The sequence below is a fragment of the Melozone crissalis genome, unplaced genomic scaffold (genome assembly GCF_028551555.1).
Source record: "Melozone crissalis strain CALT ecotype California unplaced genomic scaffold, PUWL_Pcris_2 ptg000337l_1, whole genome shotgun sequence".
Lineage (NCBI taxonomy): Eukaryota > Metazoa > Chordata > Aves > Passeriformes > Passerellidae > Melozone > Melozone crissalis.
Window position 1 is genome coordinate 92,830 of NW_026536086.1, and position 16,929 is coordinate 109,758.

Sequence of the window (16,929 nt, forward strand, 5' to 3'; positions counted from 1 at the left end):
GGGAAGGCAAAAATTCCCATTCCTTGTGATCCCACCCTGGATCTTGCAGCAGCCCCTCTCCAGGACCATTTCCCCAAGGTTTTCCCCCAAAATGAGTTTGTTTGGAGCCACCATGGGAAAATGGGATTTTCCTGCTCTGGGGCTGCCAAGGGAATGGGAAAATATTGGGAAAACGCAGGAAAAATGGGGATTTATCCAAAATGGGAAATCCTAAATGGGGATTTACCCTAAATGCAATGTCCTAAGTGGGCATTTATGCCAATCCCAATAGGATATCCTAAATATTGATCCTAAATATGGATTCATCCCCATGGGATATCCTAAATGGGGATTTATTCTAAAAAGGGATTTATCCTGATGGGATATCCTAAATAGGAATTGATCCCGATGGAATATCCTAAATGGGGATTTATCCCGACAGGATTTCCCAAATAGGGATCCATTCCAAACCCAACGGGATATCCTAAAGGGGGATTTATACTAAAGGGGGATTTATCCCAATTCCGACAGGCTATCATAAACAGGGATCCATCCCAATCCTGATGGGATATCACAAACAGGGATTCATCCCAATCCCGACAGGATATCTCAAAGGGGGATTTATCCTAAGGGGGGATTTATCCTAAAGGGGGATCTATCCCAATCCCGACAGAATATCTTAAACAGGGATTCATCCCAATCCATGTGGGATATCCTAAAGGGGGATTTATCCTAAAGGGGAATTTATCCTAAAGGGGAATTTATCCCACTCCCAATAGGATATCCTAAACAGGGATTCACCCCAATTCATGTGGGATATCCTAAAGGGAGATTTACCTAAAGGGAGATTTATTCTAAAAGGAGATTTATCCCAAAGGGGGATCCATCCCAATCCTGACAGGATATCCTAAACAGGGATTCACCCCAATTCATGTGGGATATCCTAAAGGGGGATTTATCCCAATCCCAATAGGATATCCTAAACAGGGATTTATCCTAAAGGGGAATTGATCCCCAACCCAACAGGATATCCTAAAGGGGGATTTATCCTGAAGGGGGATCCATCCCAAAGGAGGATTCATCCCAAATGGGGATTCATCCTAAAGGGGGATTTATCCTAAAGGGGAATCCATCCCAAAGGAGGATTCATCCCAAGGGGGGATTCATCCCAATCCCGATGTGATTTCCCAACAGGCCCCGTCCCATTCCCGCGGGGTTTTCCGGGCTCTCACCGTGGTTGCGGGGGAAGGCGGCCACGGCGCCGTCCTGCAGCCCGGCCAGCAGGAACGCGGGGCTGTTCCGCAGGCACAGCACGGGCACCGCGCCCGGCACGCGGCACCGCTGCAGCACCGGCGTCCCCGCCGCCACCGCGCCGAACACCAGCACGCTGCGGGACAGAGGCACCGTCAGCGTCGGGATCATCATCGGGATCATCGGCATCATCATCATAGGGATCATAGGGATCATCGGGATCGGCCCCAGAGCGCAGGCAGGGACAGCAGGGTTGGAATCGTCAGGATCATCGGGATAGGGATTGGCCCCAGAGTACGGGGAGAGAATGGGATTGGGATCATCAGGATTGGAACTGGCCCCGGAGCAAGGGGAGAGAACGGGATTGGGATCATCGGGATTGGGATTGGCACCAGAGTACAGGGAGAGAACAGGATTGGGATCAGCCCCGCAGCACAGGGAGAGAAAGGGATCGGGATCAGCTCCACAGCACAGGGAGATACCTCAGGATTGGGATTGGCCCCACAGCGTGGGGAGAAAATGGGACTGGAATCGGCCCCACAACACAGGGAGATGGTGGGATCAGAGCTGGGATTCAGGATCAACCCTGGAGCATGGGCAGGGATCAGGATCGGCCCCAGAGCACAGGCAGGGAGAGTGGGGTCGGGATCATCAGGATCGGAATCGGCCCCGGAGTACAGGGAGAGAAAAGGACTGGGATCGGGATCGGCCCCGCAGCGTGGGGAGAGAATGAGATTGGGATCACAGGGATCATCAGGATTGGGACTGGCCCCGGAGCCCAGGGAGAGAACCCGGGATTGGGATAGGCCCCGAAGCGCTGGGAGAAAATGGGATTGGGATCGGCCCCACAGTGCAGGGAGACAGCGGGATCAGGGCTGGGATTCAGGATCAACCCTGGAATGTGGGCAGGGATTGGGATCAGCCCCGCAGCACAGGGAGAGAGCGGGAGCGGGATCAGAATTGGCCCTGGAGCGCAGGGGAGAGAAACGGATCAGGATCGGGATCAGCCCCGGAGTGAGGGGAGAGAGCAGGATCGGGATCGAGATCGGCTCTGGAGCATGGGGAGGGAACGGGGTGGGAGCTGGGATTTGGGATCAGGGCTGGGATCCAGGATCAGAGCTGGGATCCGGGATGGGAGCTGGGACCTGGGATCATGCCTGGGATTTGTGACGGGACCCAGGATTTGGGATGGGAGCTGGGATTCGGGATGGGAGCTGGGATTTGGGATGAGGGCTGGGATTCACAATGGGAGCCAGGATTCGGGATCTCACCTCCCGTCCTGCAGCCCCAGGCACACTGCGGGGTGGGGGGCGTTGGGGGTCGGCTCCGGGGCCATTCCCTGCTCCGCGGGATCCTCGGGATGCGGCTCCGGGATGAATTCCATGCACAGCACCGGGGCCGGCACCGGGAAGGATTTGACGGTTCGGGGCACGGAGCGGTTCAGGGAGAAGATCTCCACCTGCCCCCCCGCCCCCTCCTGCCCCCCTCCCACCTGGGGGAAAGTGGGAAAAGCGGGAATGAGCATCCCGGGATTGCAGCAGAGCCATCCCAAATCCCAATCCCAATCCCAGATCCCAAATAATCCCAAATCCCAGGATCTATTGGGGTTGTGCTCACCCACAGATCCCCACCTGCCCTCCCAGCCCCTTCTGCTCCCCTCCCACGGGCAGGAAAAGTGGGAATGAACACCCCTGGGAAGAGGATTCCAGCCAGAGCCATCCCATATCCCAAACCCCAAACAACCCCAAATCCCAAATCCCAAACAACCCCGAATCAACCCCAAACCCCAAACAACCCCAAACAACCCCAAACCCCAAATCCCAACCCCCAAGTAACCCCAATCCCCAAATAACCCCAAAACCCAAAAAAACCCAAACCCCAAATCAACCCCAAATCCCAAACCCCAAATAACCCCAAAACCCAAAAAAACCCAAACCCCATATAAACCCCAAATCCCAAACCCCAAATAACCCCAAACCCCAAATAACCCCAAACCCCAAACACCACCAAACCCCAAATAACCCCAAACCCCAAAAAATACCCAAAACCCCAAATAACCCCAAATCTCTAATCACCCCAAACAACCCCAAACCCCAAACCCCAAAAAACACCAAACCCCAAACAACACCAAACCCCAAAACAACCCCAAATCCCAAACCCCAAATAACCCCAAATCCCAACCCCGCAGTCTGGGCTGTGCTCACCCACAGGAATCCCTGGGGCAGGGAGGTGCTGACGGCCGAGAACCCCAGGAGCGAGGAATGGACGGGATTGTGGACGGCAGCTCCGAGCTGGGGGAACCAAAACGTCGGGATCGGGATTGGGATTGGGATCGGGATCGGGATTGGGATCCAGCCCGGCTGCAATTCCCCAATTTCCCCTCAGAATGCCCCAGTTCCTGCCTTTTCCAGCTCCTCCACTGTGGGATTTATGGGATTTGTGCTTTTCCACCCCAAAATCATGGCTATGAAGGAAAAGGGGTTGGAGAACCCAAATCACCCCAAGCAGGCAGCAGATCAGTCAGAACCCCAAAATTCAGGATCGGGCTGCCATTCCAAATTTTCCCCCTTAGATTCCATCAATTCCTTCATTTTCCAGCCCCTCCACTGTGGGATTTGTGCCTTTCCGCCCCAAAATCATGGATATGAAGGGAAAGGGGATGGAGAACCCAAACCATCCCAAACTTGCAGGGGATCAGTCAGAGCTCCAAAATTTGGGATCCAGCTGCCATTCCAAATTTTCCCCCTTAGATTCCATCAATCCCTGCCTTTTCCAGCCCCTCCACTGTGGGATTTGTGGGATTTGTGCTTTTCCACCCCAAAATCACGGATATGAAGGGAAAGGGGATGGAGAACCCAAACCATCCCAAACTTGCAGGGGATCAGTGGGAACCCAAAAGTTCGGGATCCGGCTGCCATTCCCAACTTTGCTCATTGGAATGCCCCAATCCCTGCCTTTTCCATCCCCCCCAGGATGGGATTTGTGCCTTTCCCAGCTGGATTTGGGGTTTTCCATCCCCTCCAGTTTGGGATTTGTGGCTTTCCCACCTGGATTTGGGGTTGTCCATCCCCTCCAGGGTGGGATTTGTGTCTTTCCCAACTGGATTTGGGATTGTCCATCCCATCCAGGTTGGGATTTGTGCCCTTCCCGGCCGGATTCGGGTTTTTTCCGGCTCTCACCTGCAGATCCAAGGCTTTGGAGGAGAAGGCTGGAATGTGGCAGGACAGGATGGGGCACCAGAAGGGCGCTCGGCTCTTCCTGTCCTCGTCGGGGCAGAGCCAGCCCGGCTGGTTCTCATCCCCTGCAGAAAACCGGGAGAACCGGGATCACCCCAGCCCAAACTCCCCCTCTGGGATCCATCCCCACCCCAATCCACCGCTTTCCATGGATTTGGGATGTGTCCCATCCCCTCCTCGGAATTATTGCAGTGTGGAGGGGGAAAAAAATCCCAAAAAACCAAATTTATGGGAAAGAATTCCATCGTAAGGCATTCCCTGAGATCAGGCTGGGATGGGGATTCTGGCTCGTGGATATGGGATATCCAACCTCGAAAAGATCCCAAACCTTCTCCAAAACCTTCCCAATCTCCTTCAAAACCTCCCAGACTCCCAAATCTCCCCAACCTTTTCCAAAACCTCCCAAACCTTCTCCAAAAACTTCCAAAAACCTTGTCCAAAACTTCCTCCAAAACCTTCCCAACCTCGTTCAAAACCTCCCAGACCTTCTCCAGAACCTCCCAAATGTCCTCCAAAATCTCCCAAACCTTCTTCAAAAACTTCCAAAAACCTTCTCCCAAACCTCCCCAACATTCTCAAAAAGTTCCCAAACCTTTCCCAGGACCTCCCAAACCTTCCCCAGAACCTCCTCCAGAACCTCCCCAAACCTTCTCCAGAAGTTCCCCAAAACCAACCCAACATTGTCGAAAGCCTCCCAAAACTTCCCCAGAACACCCAAACCTTCCCCAAACCTCCCAAACCTTTCCCAAAACCCTGTCCAACCTTCTCCGGAACCTCCCCAACATTCCCCAAACTTCCCCAAAACCTCTGGAACCTCACCAGCCTTCTCAGAACCTCCCTAAAACCTTGGGGAACCACAAGTTCCCCAAAGCCTCCCAAACCTTCTCCAGAACCTCCTCAAAACCTCCAGAACCAACATTCCCCAAACTTTTTCAAACCTTCTCCAAAAATCTCCCCAAACCTTCTCCAAAAACCTCCCCAAACCTTCACCAGAACCTCCCCAACCTCCTCAGAAAATTCCCAAACCTTCTCCACAAGGTTCCCCAAAGCCCCAATCCTTCTCCAGAACATCCCCAAACTTCCAGAACCTCCCCAACATTCCCAAAACTTTTCCAAACCTTCTCCAGAACTTCCCCAAACCTCCATAACCTCCCCAGCATTCCCCAAACCTTCTCCAGAACCTTCTCCAGAACATCTCCAACATTCCCAAAACTTTTCCAAATCTTCTCCAAAAACCTTCCCAACCTTCACCAGAACCTCCCCAAAATCTTCTCCAGAACCTCTCCAGCCTTCTCAGAAAATTCCCAAACCTTCTCCACAAGCTTCCCCAAAGTCTCCCAAACCTTCTCCAGAACCTCCCCAACATTCCCCAAACCTTCTCCAGAACCTTCCCAAACATTCTCCAGATCCTCCCCAGCATTCCCAGAAAATTCCCAAGCCTTCTCCACAAGGTTCCCCAAAGCCCCCAACCCTTCTCCAGCCCTTCCCGCCCTGCTCCATGCCCTGGTTCCCGCTTTCCCCTTTCCCCTCCCGGGATCCCGGGCAGGGCAGGACTCACGCAGGCCGATCTTGGCCAGGTGCAGCCGGTTCACCCAGGAGATCTTGCTCAGGGGGCTGGGGGTGATGAACACCACCATGACACTGATGGGGCGCCCCGACCTGCGGGACACGGCGGCCTTCAGCCTCATCCTCACCCCCATCATCCTCACCATCTTCATCGTCACCCCCATCATCCCCATCATCTTCATCCTCACCCCCATCATCCTCCTCTTCATCATCATCATCTTCATCCTCATCCTCATTATCCTCCTCTTCATCACCTTCATCCTCCTCACCATTATTATCCTCAACCCCATCATCCTCCTCATCTTCATCCTCATCCCCATCATCCTCATCATTATCTTCATCCCCATCATGTTCATCCTCACCCCCATCATCCCCCCCATGATTGTTATCCTCATCCCCATCATCCTCCTCCTCCTCATCTTCATCCTCATCCCCATCATCCTCCTCCTCATCATCTTCATCCTCATCATTATCCTCATCCCCATCACCTTCCTCATCTTCATCCTCACCCCATCATCTTCCTCCTCATCTTCATCCTCCTCTCTCCTCACTATCGTTATTCTTATCCTCATCATCCTCCTCATCTTCATCCTCATCCCCATCATCCTCCTCCTTCTCATTATCTTCATCCTCATCCCTATCATCCTCCTCCTCCTCTTCATTCTCATCATCCTCATCATCTTCATCCTGCTTTTTCCTCCTCCTCATCCTCCTCCTTTCTCCTCTTCCTCCTCCTCTTCCTTATCCTCATGTTCCTCATCATCACCTTCATCCTCCTCCCCACCATCCTCCTCCTCATCATCTTCATCCTCATCCGCACCATTCTCCCCTCCTCCTCTTCTTCATCCTCATCATCATCCTGCTCTTCTTCCTCCTCCTCTTCCTTATGCTCATCTTCCTCCTGCTCTTCATCCTCCTCCTCCTCTTCCTCCTCCTTCTCATCTTCCTCATCTTCACCCTCCTCCTCATCTTCCCCCATCTCTTCTTCATCCTCCTCATCATCATCCTGCTCTTTTTCCTCCTCTTCCTCCTTTATCCTCCTCTTCCTCCTCTTTCTCTTCCTTATGCTCATCTTCCTCATCATCATCTTCATCCTCTTCATCCTACTCTCCATCCTCCTCCTCCTCCTCCTCTTCTTCATCCTCCTCCTCTTTCTCATCTTCTTCCTCACCCTCACCCACCTCCTCTTCCCCATCCCCACTTTCCTCCTCCTCCTCCATCCCGGATTCCCGCCTCACTTGTCGGGTTTCCCGGGCAGCAGCAGCCGCAGCCGGCACTTGTTGGCCGAGTGGATTTCTTCCTCCTTGACCTTCATCATCCTCTGCAGGGCCAGGCACCAATCCTGCGCCACCGTCATGTTCAGGTTCTGGAGAACACCGGGAACGCTCCCTCAGAGCCGGGAACAGCCCGGATCCCACCCGGAGCAGCTGTGGCGGTTCCCGGGAATGCGGCGGTTCCCGGGAATGTGGTGATTCCCGGGAATGTGGCATTTCCTGAGAATGTGAGAGCTCCCCAGGAACGCGGCGGTTCCCGGGAATGTGGCGGTTCCCGGGAAGGAGGTGGTTCCTGGGAATCTGGAGGTTCCCAGGAATGCGGCAGTTCCTGGGAATGCGGCGGTTCCTGGGAATGTGGTGATTCCGGGGAATGTGGCATTTCCCAAGAATGTGGAAGGTTCCTGGGAATGTGGCGGCTCCTGGGAATGCGACGATTCCCAGGAATGCGGCGGTTCCTGGGAGCACAGCAGTTCCTGGGAATGTGGGCAGATCCCAGGAATGCGGCGGTTCCCAGAAATGTGGCACTCTTGGGAATGTGGTGGTTCCCGGGAATGTGGGCAGTTCCCAGGAATGCAGGCGGTTCCCGGGAATGCAGGTGGTTCCCTGGAACCTGGCGGCTCCAAGGAATGCAGTGATTCCCAGGAATGCGGCCGTTTCCAGGAATGCGGCGGCTCCTGGGAAGGCGGCAGTTCCTAGGACTGCAGAAGTTCCTGGGAATGCAACAGTTCCCCGGAACGTGGGCAGTATCCAGGAATGCGGCAGTTCCCAGGAATGCAGCAGTTCCCAGGAATATGGCAGTTCCCAGGAATGTGGGCGGTTTCCGGGAATGCGGCAGTTCCCAGGAATGCAGTGGTTTCCAGGAATGTGAGCGGTTCCCGGGAAGGCGGGTGGCTCCCGGGAATGTGGCGGTTCCCAGGACCATGGCGGTTCCTGGGAATGCAGTGATTCCTGGGAATGTGGCGATTCCCAGGAATGCGGGCAGTTCCCAGGAATGTGGCGGTTCCTGGGAAAGCAGCAGTTCCTGGGAATGTGGCAGATCCCAGGAATGTGGTGGCTCCCAGGAATGTGGGCAGTTCCCGGGAATGTGGCGGTTCCTGGGAATGTGACGCTTCCTGGGAATGCAGGCGGTTCCCAGGAATGAGGTGTTTCCCAGGAACGCGGCGATTCCCGGGAATGCGGAGGTTCCCGGGAATGTGACAGTTCCCAGGAACGCAGCGGTTCCCGGGAAGGTGGCGGTTCCTGGGAATGCAGCAGTTCCTGGGAATGTGGCGATTGCCAGGAATGTGGGCAGTTCCCAGGAATGTGGTGGTTCCCGGGAAGGCAGCAGTTCCCGGGAAAGCAGCAGTTCCCGGGAATGCAGCGGTTCCCGGGAATGCGGCCGTACCTGGTAGGTGCCGTGCAGCGTGCTGACGAGCAGCGTGATCTGCTCCACCACCGCCAGGTCCTTCTGCAGGTCCTGCAGCTCCTGGAAGAGCCGCGGGGGGCCCAGGTAGACCTTGTCTTTGGGGAGAAAAACCGGGATTTCAGGCACATGGAGCGCCACGGGATCCACCGGGCTGGAGAAGATCCGAGATGGAGCCCAGCCCGTGACCCAACTCCACCAGGGATGGCCCCGAGCACCACGGATGCTGCTCCTCAAACATTTCATCACCCACAGTCGTGAAATCCCCCAAATCCCAGCCCGGAGAGGTTCTCCTGCCGGGAATGAGGCTGGAGCGCCATATCCATGACTGCATCATCTCCCAGAGTGATGAAATCTGCCTAAAATCCCCCAAATCCCAACCCAGGGAGGTTCTCCTGCGGGGAATGAGGCTGGAGCGCCACATCCGTGACTGCATCACCTCCCAGAGCAGTGGAATCGCCTCAAACCCCCCAAATCCCCTAAAACCCCCCAAATCCCATCCCACCAAGATCATCCCAACAGGAATGAGGCCCTGACCATCGCCCAGAATGGAGAAATCCCCTAAAACCCCCCCAAATCCCAGCCCAGGGAGGTTCTCCTGCCAGGAATTTATCTGGAGCACCACATCTCCAACTCCATCACCTCCCAGAGTGGTGAAATCCCTTAGAACACCCCAAAACCCCACCCAGGGAGGTTCTCCCACCAGGAACAAGGCCCCGAGTGCTGCATTGGTGATTCCACCACCTCTCAGAAGGGTGAAATCCCCTAAAATGCCCCCAAATCCCCTAAAACCCCCCAAATCCCACCCCCTGGAGGTTCTCCCACCAGGAACGAGGCCCCAAGCGGTGCATTGGTGACTCCACCACCCCTCAGAGCCTTGAAATCCCCAAAAACCTCCTAAAACACCCCCAAACCCCCTAAAACACACCCAAATCCCAACTGAGGGAGGTTCTCCCACCATGAACAAGGCCCCAAGCACTCCGTTGGTGACTCCATCACCCCTCAGAGGGGTGAAATCCCCTAAAACCCCTAAAACCCCCCAAATCCCCTAAAACCCCCCAAATCCCCACTGAGGGAGGTTCTCCCACCAGGAACGAGGCCCCAAACACTCCATTGGTGACTCCACCACCCCTCAGAAGGGTGAAATCCCCCCATCACCCCCCAAATCCCCCCAGGATCTCACTGTGGGCGGCCTGGCCGGCGGGCGCGTGCCGGCGTTGGCCGGCGTTGGCCACAGCTGTGGCGGCGCTGTCCTTGTCCCCGGCGCCGCTCTCCTGGCCCACCTCCACCACCTGCACCTGCGGGAGGGCCGTGCTCCACTTCAGCACGTACTTGGGGCCCAGGGGCACCAGGCTGCTGATTTCCAGCTGGCCTCTGCCAAGGCAAGAATTCCAGGTCAAGAAAACCCCATGGATTGTCCCAAAATCCATGGATTTTCCCAAGAAACTCCCCAAAAATATGTGTCCTGCAAGCCAAGCACTCCACACCATGCAGGAACCCCAGAATGTGGTTTTCCAGAACCTCTGATTTCCAACTGGCCTCTGATTTCCAGCTGGCCTCTACCAAGGCAAGAATTCCAAGTAAAAAGAAAACTGCCCGGATTTTCCCAAAATTCATGGATTTTCCCAAAAAAACCCCTCTGTTTTTTCTCCCCCAAAAAATATGTGTCCTGCCAGCCAAGCACCCCACACCATGCAGGAACCCCAGAATGTGGTTTTCCAGAACTTCTGATTTCCAACTGGCCTCTGATTTCCAGCTGGCCTCCACCAAGGCAAGAATTCCAAGTAAAATGAAAACTCCCCGGATTTTCCCAAAATTCATGGATTTTCCCAAAAAAACAAACATCTGTTTTTTCTGCCCCAAAAACTACGTGTCCTGCAAGCCAAGCACGCCACACCATGCAGGAATCCCAGAATGTGGGGCCGCTGATTTCCAGCTGGCCTCTGCCAAGGCAAGAATTCCAAGTCAAAAAAAACCCCTGGATTTTCCAAAAACCATGGATTTCCCCCCAGAAAAGGCATCCCACAGGCCGAGCACCCCACACTGTGCAGGAACCCCCAAACTTGGGGCACACGACACAGCACAGCACACACAGCACCTACCCTGCAGGCACTGGCCTGGAGAGGGGGAAAAGGAGGGATTCAGTGGGATTTTGGGAATTTTGTGAGGTTTTCCCACTTGGCGGCGTCAAATCCCGCCAATTCCACCCCATTCCCAAATCCCACAGCAGCTCTGAGACCCCACAGCAGCAGGGAGGGAGATGGGTCAAAGGCGGGCAGGTAAACCCCAAACTCTATGGGATTTCCCAAAAAACCCCAAACTCAATGGGATCCCCCCCCAAAAACCCAAACTCTATGGGATTCCCCCCAAAAACCCCAAACTGAATGGGATTCCCTCCAAAAAACTCAAACTGAATGGGAATTCTCCCAAAAAAAAAACCCAAACTCAATGGGAATTCTCCCAAAAAAACCAAACTCAATGGGATTCCCTCCAAAAACCCCAAACTCAATGGGATTCTCACCAAAAACCCTAGACTTGATGGGATTTCCCCCAGAACTCCAAACTGGGTAGGATCCACCTTAAAAACCCCAAACTCAATGGGATTCCCCTAAAAACCCCATATTTTATGGGATTCCCCCCAAAAGCCTCAAACCTGATGGGAACTCCCCTCAAAAACCCCAAACTCAATGGGGATCCCCCAGACACCCCAAATTCAATGGGATTCCCCCCAGAAATGAGGAGGAGGAGGAGGAGGAGGAGGAGGAGGAGGAGAAGGAGAAGGAGAAGGAGAAGGAGGAGAAGGAGAAGGAGAAGGAGAAGGAGGATGAGGAGAAGGAAGGAGGATGAGAAGGAGAAGGACGACGAGGAGAACAAGGATGAGGAGGAGGAAGGTGATGATGACAAGGAGGAAGAAGAGGATGAGGAGATCTCCCGAGGGTTCTGGGCTCAGGAGGTGCCCCGCACGTACTTGAAGTTGACGTTGGCGCAGACCAGGAGGTCGCTGAGCAGGAACACCTTCCTCTCCTTGGACTTGAGCAGCTGCCCGCGGTCCCCGTACACCGTCTCGGTCAGCGTCTCGCACAGCAGCAGCTGCCGCTGCCCCGAGCTCAGCAGCTGCAGGACAACCCCCACGTGGTCACTCCAGGATGGAGATGCCACCCTGGAGCAGCCAATCCCACCACAGAGTCGGAACCATCAATTCCCAGCATTGTTAAATAATAAAGCTTCTCCAAGAGGTCCCAAACGTCCTGCAGAACCTCCCAAAACCTTCTCCAGAATCTCCCGAAAAAGATCTCCAGAACCTCTGAAAAACCTTCTCAAGAACTTCTCTAAACCTTCTCCGCCACTCCCCAGAACTTCTCCAGAAGGTCCCCAACCTCCTCTAGAACCTCCCAAAACCTTTTCCAAAAGCTCCTGATCTCCTCCAAAATCTCCCCAATCCTTCAATCCCTCTCCAGATCCTCCCAAAAATTCAGAGCTTCCCAAAACCTTCTCCAGAACCTCCCAAAACCTTCTCCAAAAGCTCCCCATCTCCTCCAGAATCTCCCCAATCCTCCTCCAGATCCTCCCAAAAACCTTCTCCAGAGCTTCCCAAAGAACATCTCAAAATCCTACCAAAAACCTCCTCCAAAAGCTCCCGAACCTTCTTCAGAACCTCCCAAAAACCTTCTCCAGATCCTCCCAAACCTCCTTCAAAAGCTCCCCCAAACCTTTTTCAAAAGCTCCTAAACCTCCATCAGAACCTCCCAAAAACCTTCTCCAGAACCTGGAGACCCCACACATGGAGTGGGAGCTCCAAATCCAAACCCAGCAGATCCTTGGGGAGGAATCCCCGAATTCCACCCTCAAGGCTTGGTTTGGATCAAGATCCTCTGGGACCAAACAAGGACCCTGCTTCCCTAAATTCCCAATGTGGGGAGGGAGTCACAAATCCCACCCAGCAGCTCCAAATCCTGCTGAGGATGAGGATGAGGATGAGGATGGGGTGCAGGAGGTAGAGGATGAGGAAGAGGAGGAAGAGGAGGAAGAGGAGGAAGAGGAGGAAGAGGAGGAAGAGGAGGAGGATGAGGAGGATGAGGAGGAGGATGAGGAAGAGGATGAGGAGGATGAGGAGAAGGTGGAGGATGAGGAGGACAAGGAGAAGGTGGAGAATGAGGAGGAGGAGGTGGAGGACAAGGAGGATGAGGAGGAGGTGGAAGATGAGGAGGCTGAGGAGGATGAGGATGAGGAGAATGAAGAGGATGAGGAGGATGAGAAGGCTGAGGATGAGGGTGAGGAGGAGGATGAGAAGGATGAAGAAAAGGAGGATGAGGAAGATAAGGTGAGGACAAGGAGGACAAGGAGAATGAGGACAAGGAGGACAAGGATGTGAGTGAGGAGGAAGATGAAGAGGATGAAGAAAATGAGGTGAAGACAAGGAGGACAAGGAGAATGAGGACAAGGACGAGGAGGATGATGAGGACGAGGAGGACAAGGAGAATGAGGACAAGGATGAGGATGAAGATGAAGGTGACGAGGAGCCCCCACCTTGTTGAAGCTGCTGCGGTCGCTGATGCTCTTGCTGAGCTGCTGCATCTCGGCCACCTGGTCGGCCAAGCGCTTCTGCTCGTTGAGCTTCTCGGCCAGCGTCTCCAGCTCGGTCAGGGCCAGCTGCAGGGACAGGCGGTCGGCGTGGCCACGCGGGGTGTTCTTCAGCATGTCCTGGGACACGGAAACACCGGGAATGGCCCTGAGGAACCGCCACGGCAACGCCGATGGAGCCTCCAACACCGGGGTTTGGAGGGTGATCCTTGGGTGGATCCAAAAATCCAACCTGGGTGCCCACTCCCAAGTGTGTCTCTGTCATGCAGCCCCCAAAAGGGTGCTTCTCCAGAAGCTCCCAAAAACCTTCTCTGGAACCTCCCCAGTCCTTCTCCAGAACCTCCTAAAAACCTTCTCCAGAAATCTCTGCAACCTTGCCCAAAACCTCTCTAAAACCTCCAGAACCTCCTCAAAACCTTCTCTGGAACCCCCCCCAGTCCTTGTCTAGAACCTCCTCAAAACCTCTCCAGAACCTCCTAAAAATCTTCTCCAGAATCTCGCATCTTTGCCCAAAACCTTCTCCAGAACCTCTCAAAAACCTGCTCCAAAAGCTCCCCAAAATCTTCTCCAAAAGTTCCCCAGGACCTTCTCCAGAACCTCCCTTCTCTCACCTGCAGGAAAAGGATGCGCTGAGGGAATTGGGAGCACTTTGGGCACCTCCAAATTGGAAGTTTAGGAGATGATCCTTAGGATAGATCCAAAAAATAAAAAAAAACTGGCCCTGTCCTGCAGCACCCAAAAACCTGCTTCTCCAGAACCTCCCTAAAACCTTCTCCAGAACCTCCAAAAAACCTTTTCCAGAATCTCGCATCTTTGCCCAAAACCTCTCCAAAACCTTCTCCAGAACCTCCCAAAAACCTTCTCCAGAACCTTCAAAAAAATCTCCAAAAGCTCCCCAAAATCTTCTCCAAAAGTTCCCCAGAATCTTCTCCAAAAGAATATCCAAAAGAATTCCCAAAAGTTACCCAAGACCTGCTCCAGAACCTCCCCAAAGTCCTCCAGAACCTCCCTTCTCTCACCTGCAGGAAAAGGACGAACTGAGGGAATTGGGAGCACTTTGGGCACCTCCAAATTCAAAGCTTAGGAGATGATCTTGGTATAGATCAAAAAATTTTAAAAAATCAAAAAAATCCAAAAAATCAAATAAAAATGGCCCTGTCCTGCAGCACCCAAAAAGCTGCTTCTCCAGAACCTCCTCAAAACCTTATCTGGAACCTCCCCAGTCCTTGTCCAGAACCTCCTCAAAACCTTCACCAGAAATTCCAAAAAACCTTCTCTAGAATCTCCGTAACCTTGCCCAAAACATTCTCCAGAACCTCTAAAAAACCTTCTCCAGAACCTCCCAAAATCGTCTCCAAAAGTTCCCCAAGACCTTCCCCAGAACCTCCCCAAAGTCCTCCAGAACCTCCCTTCTCTAACCTGCAAAAAAAGGATGGACCGAGGGAATTGGGAGCACTTTGGACACTCCAAATTCAAAGCTTGGGAGATGATCCTTGAGATGGATCAAAAAATTTTTAAAAATCAAAAAAATCCAAAAAATAAAAAAAAAGGCCCTGTCCTGCAGCACCCAAAAAGCTGCTTCTCCAGAACCTCCTCAAAACCTTCTCCAGAACCTCCTCAAAACCTTCTCTGGAACCTCCCCAGTCCTTGTCCAGAACCTCCTCAAAACCTTCACCAGAAATTCTAAAAAACCTCTAGAATCTCTGCAACCTTGCCCAAAACATTCTCCAGAACCTCCAAAATACCTTCTCCAGAACCTCCCAAAATCTTCTCCAAAAGTTCCCCAAGACCTTCCCCAGAACCTCCCCAAAGTCCTCCAGAACCTCCCTTCTCTCACCTGCAGGAAAAGGATGGACTGAGGGAATTGGGAGCACTTTGGGCACCTCCAAATTCAAAGCTTAGGAGATGATCCTTGGGATGGATCCAAAAATAAAAAAAATCAAAAAAATACAAAAAGACTGGCCCTGCCCTGCAGCACCCAAAAAGCTGCTTCTCCAGAACCTCCCTAAAACCTTCTCCAGAACCTCCAAAAACCCTCTCTGGAATCTCTGCAACCTTGCCCAAAACCTCTCCAAAATCTTCTCCAGAACATCTCAAAAACCTCCTCCAAAAGCTTCCCAAAACCTTCTCCAGAACCTCCTCAAAAACCTTCTCCAGAACCTCCAAAAAACCTTTTCCAGAATCTCGCTTCTTTGCCCAAAACCTTCTCCAGAACCTCTCAAAAACCTCCTCCAAAAGCTCACCAAAACCTTCTCCAGAACCTCCAAAAAAACTCCTCTGGAACCTTCCAAAAAAATCTTCTCCAAAAGTTCCCTAAAACCTTCTCCAGAACCTCCCAAAACACGTTCTCCAGAACCTTCCAAAAAACCTTCTCCAAAAGCTCCCCAAAGTCTTCTCCAAAAGTTCCCCAAGACCTTCTCCAAAAGCTCACCAATCAAAGTCCTCCAGAACCTCCCTTCTCTCACCTGCAGGAAAAGGATGGACTGAGGGAATTGGGAGCACTTTGGACACCTCCAAATTGAAAGCTTAGGAGATGATCCTTGGGATGGATCCAAAAAATCTGGCCTTCTCCTGCAGCACCCAAAAAGCTGCTTCTCCAGAACCTCCCTAAAAACTTCTCCAAAAGCTCCTAAACGTCCTCTAGAACCTCCCTGATGTCTTCCAGAACCTCTCACCCGTCTCACCTGCAGGAGGAGGATGAACTGAGGGAACCTCTGGATGGGCTTCACCATCAGCCCGTAGAGCGTGACACGATCAGCGCTGGCCATCTGCCGCTTCTGCCGGGGGAAAATGCCACAAAAACGGGAATTTTAGGGAAAATGCCATGAAAAGGAGATTTTTGGGAAAAGCGGAGCCGCGGAGGGACCACGCTGACCTTGAGGAAGTCCAGGAAGGCGGGTTTGGTCAGACAGGCCTTCTTGATCAGGGACATGGCCGTGGTGAAGTTGTTGACGTAGTCGCTGTAGACGTCCAGCACCATGGACTTGGAGAACTGGGAGAGGACGAGAGTGTGGGAATGGCATGGGGTTTCCCAAAAAACAGGGTGGGATTCCCAAAAAGCGAGGTGGGCAAGGTGCTGGGGGTGTCCCACCCCTCCAGTCCTCCATCCATCCCTGGTGGGACCCCAAGGGATGTCTGGGGCTGATTCCTGGTTTTCCTTCCTACTGAGGTCGCAAGTCCGGCACCATGGACTTGGAGAACTGGGAGAGGACGAGAGTGCGGGAATGGCATGGGGCTTCCCAAAAATGGCATGGGGCTTCCCAAAAATGGGGTGGGACTCCCAAAAAATGGAGTGGGCAAGGTTCTGGGGGTGTCCCACCACTCCAGTCCTCCACCCATCCCTGGTGGGATCCCAAGGGATGTTCAGGGCTGATTCCTGGTTTTCCTTCCTACTGAGGTCACAAGTCTGGCACCATGGACTTGGAGAACTGGGAGAGCACGGGACACTGGGAATGAGGTGGGGATTCCCATAAAATGGGGTGCTGGGGGCATCCCAATTTGGGCTCCATCACTCTACTCATCCCTGGTGGGATCCCAGGGGATTTTGGGGGTGATTCACGACTGATGAGATGCCAGGGGGATTTTGGGGGGCAATTCCCAGTTTTTGATAGGACCCCAGAGGGATTTGGGGCCATTCCTG

General features: G+C 53.3%; 1 protein-coding gene across 2 annotated transcripts in view; it reads right to left on the reverse strand.

Annotated features, from left to right (window-relative positions):
• Positions 1-16,929, reverse strand: part of ARHGEF10L (Rho guanine nucleotide exchange factor 10 like) — a 42,619-nt gene that overhangs the window by 6,558 nt on the left and 19,132 nt on the right. For both annotated transcript variants that reach the window (XM_054294850.1, XM_054294849.1), the window contains 12 exons: positions 16,165-16,281; positions 15,974-16,066; positions 13,236-13,409; positions 11,677-11,822; positions 9,892-10,082; positions 8,691-8,806; positions 7,271-7,398; positions 6,025-6,125; positions 4,410-4,531; positions 3,435-3,521; positions 2,502-2,722; positions 1,212-1,366 (listed from right to left, as the gene is read on the reverse strand). In XM_054294850.1, the coding sequence (XP_054150825.1) occupies positions 1,212-1,366; positions 2,502-2,722; positions 3,435-3,521; positions 4,410-4,531; positions 6,025-6,125; positions 7,271-7,398; positions 8,691-8,806; positions 9,892-10,082; positions 11,677-11,822; positions 13,236-13,409; positions 15,974-16,066; positions 16,165-16,281 (1,651 nt within the window). The remainder of the gene's footprint in view (positions 1-1,211; positions 1,367-2,501; positions 2,723-3,434; positions 3,522-4,409; positions 4,532-6,024; positions 6,126-7,270; positions 7,399-8,690; positions 8,807-9,891; positions 10,083-11,676; positions 11,823-13,235; positions 13,410-15,973; positions 16,067-16,164; positions 16,282-16,929) is intronic.